Source organism: Chanodichthys erythropterus, chromosome 16, assembly GCF_024489055.1.
Source record: "Chanodichthys erythropterus isolate Z2021 chromosome 16, ASM2448905v1, whole genome shotgun sequence".
Taxonomy (NCBI): Eukaryota; Metazoa; Chordata; class Actinopteri; order Cypriniformes; family Xenocyprididae; genus Chanodichthys; species Chanodichthys erythropterus.
The window spans coordinates 20,052,959-20,063,935 of NC_090236.1; the positions used below are offsets into that span (position 1 = coordinate 20,052,959).

A 10,977-nucleotide genomic window follows, 5' to 3' on the forward strand; every position below is an offset into this window, starting at 1 on the left:
ACTGAAGCTGTTCATGGAGTGAAATATAGCATTTTACACACAGTATTGGGTGTGTAAAATTTTTGTTTGATATGTTTTTATAATTTTCTAATTAAGATACAGGATTATTTTTTTTGGTAAAACATCGATGACGCACGAAACGATTTTTTTTTGGAGTGCATGATCCCAAAATATTTATTATCTTGCAAATAACACATGAACTGTATTCATTGAAAATATTAACGCTGGATCTTAAAGTTAACAAAAGTAACAAAGAAAAGAAAAGGGGGGAAAACTCCTAAATTAAAAAGTAATACCTTAATTACACGTTTAACAACAAGTGGCTCTCTACTTGAAGAAGGAACTGCGCAAGATGACATTATTTTAAGATGACTTTACACGCGTTTTATACATTTATTATAATACCATGCTTTAAATTATAATTAATAACATTAAATACATTTAAAAGAGTTGGCTATTTGTTCATAAAGATGGTTTTGCTGTAACGTAGACGTTGCCTGGCCTATTTTACCTGAACACTGAGGAGGGCTCCTGACATTTAAATAGCTCTTGGGCTTTTCTTGTTATTTTGTTACACATTTTAATATATACTTATAAATTGTGCTCCTATGCCGTCAACATACCATAAATCCGAGAAAGGCAAGTCCCCAGCAGCGGAACCACTCTTTGACGTTTTCTGTTTCCGTCAGGATGTTAATATTGTGCACACCCACGAGAAGCAGTGCTGTCCACACGTGAAGCTGTGGGATGCTGTGAATTTTCTCTGTTGCTGTATTTATTTGTCTTATTTCAGTTCCATATTATTTGACTATGGTAGAAATAGATGAGGATCCCCAGTTGGGGTTTGATTCTGACGAAGACGATGAGGAATTATCAGACAGCGAGGTGAGAATATAGTGCATTTCACGTGTTTTGTTTAGGCATGGCAGTTTTACATTAAAACACAATTTCATGCCACGTAGATTTGAATTAACAACATAACCAGTGTTAAGAAAATATGCAGAACACCTTTGTGTAATTTAATACACATTTGTGTCTTACAATTTTTTTTTTGATCAGCTCCAAGAAGCCTTCGCCACGGGTTTGCTTAAACCTGGATTGAATATTCCTCTGGATAAGCCAAAGAAAGCCATCAACAATGTGGTGAGTTGACCAGAGCTGCTTTTATACATTAAAACACAATACATATGATGATATCCTGTGAAGTGTGACATATAAATTAATAGAAAGAATTAAAGTAATTAAATAAATATATATATATATATATATGTGTTTATAAATAAGTTTAATTTATATTTATAACTTGCATGTGTTTTTAGGTTTTGTATAATTGATACATCAGGCTTTTATAGCTCATTGTATTATGATCAGGGCTGTGTAGTTTTAATTATGTGGGTCAAAAGTGTCAATACATCAAGTGCAATGTATCATATTTGATACTTATATTTTCATGTTTTTTTCCCCCTAAAAAATAATGAATCAATAATCTATTAAACCTAAGTTGCTTCAGTCCAGTTAATTTTAATATAAAAAAATTGCTAACAAGGTAAGTTTTTCTTACATTTACTTATTTCACTGCAAAAAGACACGTTTACCACAACTGGAAGCTGGACTTTTTAAAATGATACTAAAAGGCATTTTACTTGCTAAAAAAAGTATAAACTCACAGTCTGACGACATAAGGCACATAGTAAATTGTTTAAAACAGTTTTTTTTTTTTTTTCAGCAAAGTTTTGATCATTTAGAGGTTTTAGAAGTTAATCTATCAAATATGATAGAGCACCATACAGACACAGCCTTTATATATTAACTGTGATTTGTTGAAAAAATTTAATCCAACATCATCAATGTTTTTCATTCAGGAGGGTTTGAAGAAATGCCTTGCTGAGTTTAAGAAGAGCCTGCCATGGGCTGAAAGGCTTGACCTCACCAACCAGCCAGCTGTTGACATCATTGCAAAAGCAGAGGGCAAACAACAACCATCAGAAGGCAATGAAAACATCAATGCAGAGGATGACTTTCAGAGGGAGATGTACTTGTAAGTGTAACTTGGTCACGCAGAACAAGGATGCAGCTTGATTTATTTTGTGTACTTTCATGATGTCGTACCTTATTTATGGATGTTCCCTATTTGGAAATCTTATGCATTTATTAGAGTCCCACAGTTTTAATTCTTGACAGACAGTTTCATTTTAATTTTTTTTTTAAATGGCAGATACTTGGGGGTTAACAATATCCTCAGGTCATGATTCGATACATATCACAATACTGAATGATATTATTGCGATACTCCAAGACATGCAGTAAAAGGTTAACAAAAAATATGCTCTTGATTAAAATGCTACATTTGGTACTACATTGGGGGTGAAAATGATTAGGCTTGGACTTGGTGCTGGTAACCCAATGCACAGGACAATGGTGACACCAGAACAAAAATATTCATAATTCTGAAGATGAAAATACAGACTTATTTTAGACGAATATGCTTGCACTCTGTCACTGACTAGATACATTTAAAAAAAAAAAAAAAAAAGTAGGCTGTTGTTTACTGGTAACATAAGACATTTGGCATTATCAGGACCCACAAATATTCCCCAATTGCATTATTATACATTATATTCAACATTATATATAGAACCTTAATGTAGTACTGACACTACAACTCTGTAAATTAGAATTTTTTTCTCACACAGTAATTTTAATTTTGAGTTAACAATACATAATAGTCACTATCCACGATACATATTTTTTAATTTATATATTGTGATGTATTGTGACGATACATTGTTACACCCCTAGCAGATACTGATATCTAGAAAGCTGTATGACTAGCTAATAGCTGATATAATGTTCTATTCATGATTCAATATACGGAGCGCAACCAGCATTTACGCAAATTTACACTATTTATAATATTTGGAAACGGATAATATATCTGATCAGATGCCTGAGATAAAGTAGAGTCCTCTGGTGTGTATTTTAAACACGTCTATTTATATTGAATGTTGCTTCCAGTGTCACATGCTTCAGTATATCAAAGGGTTAGTTCACCCAAATTCTGTGATCATTTACTTATCCCCATTTGATTCCACACCCGTAAGACCTTTGTTTATTTTTGGAACACAAATTAAGATATTTTTGATAATCTGAGTTTGTTTGTTTTTTTTATCCTCCATAGAAAGCAACGAAATGACCATATTCAAGGTCCAGCAAAGTAGTAAAAACATAAAATAGTCAACGTCACTAGACTCACTACAGTGGTTTAGCCTTAATGTTAAGAGATTTCATTTTTGGGTGAACTAACCCTTTAATGATAGAATTTTCATATTTGAAACAATCCCTTTAACCATGTTAACTGTCGTGTTACAGCTACCGACAGGCCCAAGCAACTGTTTTATTGGCGCTGCCAAAGCTGCATAAGCTCAAGATTCCTACCAAGCGACCTGAGGATTATTTTGCAGAGATGGCCAAGACCGATCAACACATGCAGAAGGTAAGAAAATGAGCACAGCAGTCAGTCTGTTGATTTGACATGATGACATGCTTTTATAGAAAGCATTTTGTCCATTGCACAATGGGAGTAGGAGAGCCAATAGTCTCCATCCCATAGGCAAGTGAACTAATGATATGTGAATATATGCTACCATTTGGGGGTCAGTAAGATTTTTAATTTTTTTTGAAAGAAATGAATACTTTTATTCAACAATGATGCATTAAATTGATCAAGATGCGCATGAATTTGTCTGCTCAGATGAGGCAGATTCATTTTTTTGTCCGATAAGAAAAAAACCCGCGTGACTTTGCCTCAACAGGGGATGTGATTGGATAAGCAGACTAACCAATGGATCAGTTTCATTGCACAGCATCTCAAATGTTGTTTTAGTTGTTCTGAAATGCTTGAGCCAAAGTCTGTCACCCAGAATGATTTGGTATAATGACCTCCCAGAAGCGTTTCATTTGATTGCATTCACAAACACCATGATTCTGTTTGTGTTTTGTCTGTGCTTTCTGAGACGCAAGTCATTTATGATGTAGAAGAGCTACAGTGGCTTCTACGATTGCAGCAACTTCCTTTTTTTATTTTTTTATTACAGATAGTTTGCACAAATTTCCCAGGAAGTGACCATTTTGTTCTCTTGAATGCAAGGGATGGAAAAGGGGGCTTTATTCGCAAGTGTGCTATATTCCAAATTCATCAAATCGGCCTATTAGAATGATTTCTGAAGGATCATGTGACACTGAAGACTGGAGAAATTATGCTTTAAATTCAGCTTTGCATTACAGTAATGTCTTTTAAAATAGAAAAGTTATTTTAAATAGTAGTAATATTTCACAATATTTCTGTTTTTATCGTATTTTCAATCAAATAAATGCAGCCTAGGTGAGCAGAAGAGACTTTTAAAGCATTAAACATTTAAAAAATCTTCCCGCAACATTTGAATTATAGTGTACAAGAAAACATGGGTAGATAAAAATGGCAACGGGACAATTAAATTCAAATTCAATGTCAATTCAAAAGCAAAATATTTCAGGTTTTTGTTTGTTTTTAACAGATTAGGAAAATGCTGCTGCTTAAGCAAACAGCGATGGAGAAATCAGAAAAAGCCAAGAAGCTCAGAGAACAGAGGAAATATGGCAAAAAGGTCAGTTTTGAAACCTCTTCCAGATTCTCTCCAAATGATGTATTTGGGGTTTGTTATTGGATGCTTGACAGACATTTGTTTTAAATCTCTCGCTCTACAGGTTCAAACACAGGTGATTCAGAACAGGCAAAAACAGAAGAAAGCAATGCTGTCTGCTGTGAAGAAATATCAGAAAGGTACATTTTCATATGTGCACCTCATCAGACCAAAATGTTTTCACTTTATCACATATCGTTACAGAGCAAAGTTTTATCTTCCTTATACTAGTGGAGCAAATTTTCACTCTGTGTTTGTCTTTCAGGAATGACGGATAAACTTGAATTCCTGGAAGGAGATCAAGATCAGAGACCGAAAGGGTCAGCAGCAAAAAAGCAAATAAACAAAAAAGGGTATGCAATGAGTCTATATTTTTGCTGTTTTTCAGTAGTGTGACTGTAATTTAATTTAATGTGTGTGTGCTCCAGACTAACTTTTTACTTTCAAGTAAAAAGTCCTTAAAGTGCTTGAATTTCACTCAATGAATAATGTAAAAACATTTGACTATTTCTGCCATAATACCATGGTTACATTTAGCGTTGGTACATTAAATCCATGGTGAATGTTGGTGATTCCTGGACTGGAAAGCCTTCCATAACTTATTTGTTTATGGCACAATTCTCCTGCTTTCCACATCAGACCTGTTTGATCTGATATGGTTTATAACAAAGAATTCTGTGGCGAATTTGAATGCTTCTCACTAGATCTTGCTACGATTAATACTGTGGCGAATTCAAACACTTTTTTTTTTTCACTGGATCTCCCAGTGCTGTGTAGTAACAGTGTCACATGATCAAAGATCGTCACATGAGTAAACCTGTTCTGAGCTCATGCTGTACTGTCTAATATTGGGCCGTGCTACACAGCTCAAATGCGGTTTGATGTTTCTCATATGCAACAGAAATGGCACTTCTTATTAGTTGTGCAATGTGGTGGTGGCCGCAACCAGTGTGACCTCTAACAAAATTTACTCACACCGGCAGGGAAAAACGTCACAAAATGCAACCATTTTGTCACAGTCTGGGGCCCTTAGTGCTGTCAAATCGATTAATTGCATCTATCATACAAGTTTGTAAATATAATTTATTTGATATTAAATGTTTGTCCTGCTGTCTTTAGTCCCAATGCTAAGAAGAAATACAAGGATCAGAGGTTTGGCTTTGGCGGCAAGAAGAAGGGCAGCAAATGGAACACCAAAGACAGCCATGATGACGTTTCAGGATTCAAGACCAAAATGGCTCATGGGAAAGGTGGCAAAAAAGGAGGCAAAGGAGGCAAGATGAATGTAAGTATTTTTTATTTATTTTTTTCTAAAGGCAAAAGGCCCATTCAAATCAAGAACGATAACTATATTTGTGTCCACACCAACAAACAATAATGGCCTGTTTATTCTAAACTGGAGCGCTGCGGTAGATCGTGAACGCGTTAAACGTTTTTGTTCTTGTTGCATTTACATTTACACTGATTTTCATGTTTTCGGCATGCTAAGTTTTGAGTGAATCTAGCTTTAGTGTAATTGATCTAATCTAACAGTGAATTTAGCTGTAGTCAATATAGTGGAATAAAAACAATACAGTCTCTTTCACTGCAACTTCAAAGAATGCAACTTCAAAGTCAAGCTAGTTGTTGAAACTAGCTCTGGATACCTGAGGTAATTTTGTTACACTGTTTGCTAGCCTGGCATAATGATCTTATCTCCGTTAAAGGGATAGTTCACCCAAAAATTAAAATTTGATGTTAATCTGATTTTTTGGGTGAACCATCACTTTAATATTTATCACCATTTTTCCGAGGATATGACCGAATGTTTTCCATATCCATTTTCTTTAAAATGTGATTAATTTCTCTGCAATGTCGCCTGCCATTTTAAATTTGCGAGCCCTTAAATTTGAATGGATTCTGATTTTGTCATTCAGCAGCTGGAATTGTTCTGAAAGTGATCCCAACGATATCGTTCCTCTTTATCGTTATAGCTATGGTGTGGACTCTGCTATTCTTTTATATTTAGAACGATTTTTAGAACTATATCTTTATCGTTATCGTTCTTGGTGTGATTGGGCCTTAAGTCTGTTAATCCGTATACATTTGAAAATACAGTTTTTGTCCACACTAACATTTTCAAGCACTTTCTAGATGTTTTTCGTCAGGGGGCAGTCTCTTATTTTTCAATTAGGCCAATGTACATTTTTATGTAACTGACTTGGTTATGAACAAGTATACCCAAAGTATACTTCATCCGTGCGCGTTCATGCACCATCCGAATGATATAATTTTCGGCATCCGGAGGGCTCGTGGATGTTCACACACCCCGTCTGCGTGCAGCCCAAATTTCGAGACTGCGCAGACGGTTCGCGTGCAACAGCGCATGTGCAAGCAGGACAGAAGTCTCCATTATGCAATATGTGTCAATATGCACAGCTGTGAGCACAGTGTGCAGCCGTCGAAGTAGAGTAAGCAAAGAGCGATTCAAAAACAAGACGAGTAAACTTAGAAGCATATACTTCTCCATCATTTTATATTCTTGTTCTTTTGGTGTGTCTTCTGAACTATGTTGCAATGGTGGATACACTATTTTTCTTCTCCGATCCTGCCCAGCGAATGTCCCGTCGATGCCACGATGTCTGGTAGAGTATAGAAAAAAAACTGTACTGCGCATGTATCGAACTCTGTCATCCACGTTTGAGTATACTTTGAAAGATGCGTGGACACGACGGAATGTGAAGTATGCCCGGGCCTTCAGTGATTTATGCAACTGGTTCTGGGGCCACTATGTTAAGACTGCGCCCTAAGAACTAGTTTGACCAACTAGCAGTTTGACAAAAGGTAATCAGTTCTTTTCTGAATCAAATTAGAACAATCTACCTTTTTATGCAAGTAAGTTTAAAAAGTTAGTACCTGTGTTGAAGAAAAAAATGAATGACTAACTTTTAAGACTAGTCTAAGCAGTTTATGCAAATGGCAACCACAGACAATAAAGTTCTGATGCTGTTCTTTTGGCACGATCATTTTATTAGCAAAATATCTCACTATTTACTGGTGTGTCCAGGTATCACTCAACCACTATTCCATGTATGGTCTAAAACACAATTGCCCTCATGTTTTGGCTTAGAACAGAAAATTTGAGAAAATTTGTCAGTCATTTTTGCAGGAATGTAATATGAAGATGGTACAAAGTAACATTTATTTTTAGCAACATTGTGCAAGTGAATAGCGCATAACATGCAAACATGAGTATACATCAATACAGTATGTGTAACATGACTAATAGGGTTGCAACGGTTCAGATTACTCAGGGTTCGGTTTGTATCACGGTTTTAGGCTCACGGTTTCGGTACGGTTCGGTATGATCTATGTTCAGGTAAAAAATTACTACTGTCAAAAAAAATAAAGAAAACAATAACAAATAATCAAACGGCACAAATAAATACAGTAAAGCAAAGATACAAATAAATAAAGCTTTTCAGGTTTTTCATGTATCCAGTTTTCAGGTACAGAAACTGAATAAAGTAGCTAATAAAATGTAAAACAACATTGCATGTAATCTTCACTGTATAAATTAAACAAAGATCAATCATTATTAAGTTATTATTCAGTCATGAGCAATGGGTGATTTCCTTGTCTTTTGTTGTTTGATTGACATTAAAAACATGTTCAGACAGCAGGAATGCAAGGGCTGCTGCCTCATTAAGACATAATACACGGATCAGAACACTGATACTGAAGACATGCGTTCTTTCGCGAGTGTATAAGTTCACTTAAGACATAACCTACTATGCTTGCTAGGATACTCCCCAAGATGGGCATGTTGACATAATTTTGTGTGAATTTGTCCATTCAAGAACAAGACTCCCAGAGCTTGCGCAAGTTCTCTTTCATGCCTTGCAGTCAAATGTTTAAATTGGCAGGGCTTAAATGAGTTTAGTTTAAACGCAGATAGCAACGCGAGCTGTTCAGGTCTCTCCTGTGCTCGTGCGATATCAACACCCGGGTGATGACGGCATAAATGACTGGACATTAGAGCATACGGCACTCGCATTGAGCAAAGTTTAGGGAAAGCCAGAATGCATCCATCGACAGAAACATACATTAGCCTAACTCTGTCTGTCTGTTTTGTTTATTATCTGCAAACCATCTTATAGATGTGTATGCGTTGTCAGATAGAAGAACCGCGGTGCAAGTGCATGCCGAACCGAGTGTGCAGAACGGTACGGTTCGATTTTTATACCGAGAACCGTTTCACCCCTAATGCCTAACCATACATCGTTTTCACAGTCCACACATCGTTTTCACTAGTCTTCAGCGTCCTTTTTCACAGGACAAAAACGGTCTCGGTGTAGATGGAAGACCAAAACATAGAGTAAAAGATGCATTTTCAAATGTATCCAGATTAAGGCCCGATATACTCACGGCAAAGTTGTTTTTCGTTCCTTGCTTGGGGGTAAAACAAAGTTCGAAATACACAATGAAGCAAGACGTCGAAATACGTCTTGTTTCATCCAAAGTACAACTTTATTTTCTACTATAAAGCAGCTCTCCAGTGTGTTCATGTTTTTACTCACGGACATGTGACCCTGGGGAACAGGAGAAATTAAAGATTTCCATGTGAAAAAGGCGGAGCCTCCTGCGTGTACCTACCTAATATCAATGGTGATACAAAGGTGTTTACCAGCCGTATCCGGAAAGTTAGCTTTGACGAGCTGTTTCGAACTCTCAGAATCAACTCTTAATGAACTTCGTTTTGTCCTGATTTTGTTTGAAATGGCGTCACAACGGTTTGTTCTTTGATTTTGCTCAAAGTATATTGGAGCCTTTAGTTTAGATGTAGCCTAATTACTATAGTTTTGTTGTAACATTTTTAAAGACTCACCCACATGTTTCCCTCTCTTTCTTTTTATATAGAAACGGCCAGGGAAGGAGGCAAGAAGAAAAATGAAGGCACGCAAATGAGCTGTATCTTCAGTAGCTCTCACTGAAATGGATTGTGCCATTAAAAAGACACTCTTTTTTTTTTTTCCTCAATCTCCTCTATTTCTTTTTACTTGGGTGAAGTCGGGGCTCTGTTCTTTTTCCCCCCGACAAACACCTTTGTATTTTTCAAAAGACTTGATGTTGCCTGAAAGCAATTATTTCAGTTTTTTTTTAAATGTTTGTATTTAGCAGACTAATGTAAACACCACAAATAAAATCCTTCGGGATGGTGCTACTGCTTTTGGAAACCATTTATGACCACCATAACACCATCATTTTTAACATTATTTAATTTAAAAATGTATACCATAGATTTGCATGTATTTTGCCTTGTAATGTTTTTTCTATGTAAAGAGACAAAACAGTGACCGTAAAACTAGTTTTCCCAAAATGTCTAGATCCAGCAAGCACAGTTCTGTACTAAATCAGTCAGCAAACCAAATCACTTTTCGCAGTAATGTTTGTATTCGCAATGGGAATAAACATACTGCTTTATCTGCTTGCATTCTGTACACAAATTTGAATTTGGCACACACTGGATCTGAGATTCACATTCAGCAATGCTCTGTGCCAGAGGAGCACATTAATATTCATGAGATTGTAATTAGTTTATCTGCCCACTGGTACTGGTTGTAGTATTCTGACAGTGTCGTTCCTGTGCCGTCTGGGTTCAGATAAGCAAATGAAGTGAGATGTTCATCCTGGGAATCTTAATGGCTCTCTTACAGAGTACAAACAGGATCTCTAAATTACACAGGGCAAAAAGCAATGGAAAATACTGATTTGAGAATCGAGAGCTGCTTTGGTTGAGTTTCACAAAGTCAGAAAGATGATAAATCTTCAGAATGGACGGGTTTATTCATTAAACACACTTCCAGATTTAGGAAAAAACATCCTGAACAACATTACTATCTGAAAAAGCCTAAACAACAGGCCAGAAGAAAAAATATCAAGCATAACTGCTTTTAACATTCAACTTTCCAATCTAATCAGTTAGAATTAGAGCTGTCAAATTTAAAAACTGCAAAACAAATTAAGACTGATACCATAATTGGTTGTTGTGTAAGAACAAATGTCAAACTTTTGTCTTTACTGGAACAAAAACAGCATTGGCTTCAGCTGTATCTTCTGAAAATCAGAAATACATAGTCAGAGTAACTGCTATTGGAAGAAAAATATGAGAAAACTTTTTGAAAAGGAAATATTGAATGTCTTTTATACAAATTATGTGGTATCAGTCTAGAAAAACTGAAGGTTTTGAATCCTTTCAGGGTGTGTTCCTTGAGGAAAGACTTCTGTCGGGTACAACATCTGTTTCCTGGTCACCACA

At 36.0% G+C, this 10,977-nt stretch overlaps 1 protein-coding gene across 1 annotated transcript; it reads left to right on the plus strand.

The window, feature by feature from the left end:
• Nucleotides 1–702: 702 nt before the first annotated feature.
• On the plus strand, nucleotides 703–10,140 carry ebna1bp2 (EBNA1 binding protein 2). The gene is made up of 9 exons (XM_067363760.1): nucleotides 703–885; nucleotides 1,060–1,143; nucleotides 1,863–2,038; nucleotides 3,370–3,493; nucleotides 4,554–4,643; nucleotides 4,744–4,819; nucleotides 4,945–5,032; nucleotides 5,799–5,964; nucleotides 9,579–10,140. The coding sequence occupies exons 1-9, from the start codon at nucleotides 811–813 to the stop codon at nucleotides 9,624–9,626; spliced, it is 927 nt and encodes a 308-aa protein (XP_067219861.1). The 5' UTR covers nucleotides 703–810; the 3' UTR covers nucleotides 9,627–10,140.
• The last annotated feature ends 837 nt before the right edge of the window (nucleotides 10,141–10,977 follow it).

Coding starts and splice junctions, on each gene's coding strand:
- ebna1bp2 (XM_067363760.1), top strand. CDS start 811: ATGGTAGAAATAGATGAGGATCCCCAGTTGGGGTTTGATTCTGACGAA. Junction 3,494..4,553: donor CCGATCAACACATGCAGAAG/GTAAGAAAATGA, acceptor TGTTTTTAACAG/ATTAGGAAAATGCTGCTGCT. Junction 5,965..9,578: donor GCAAAGGAGGCAAGATGAAT/GTAAGTATTTTT, acceptor CTTTTTATATAG/AAACGGCCAGGGAAGGAGGC.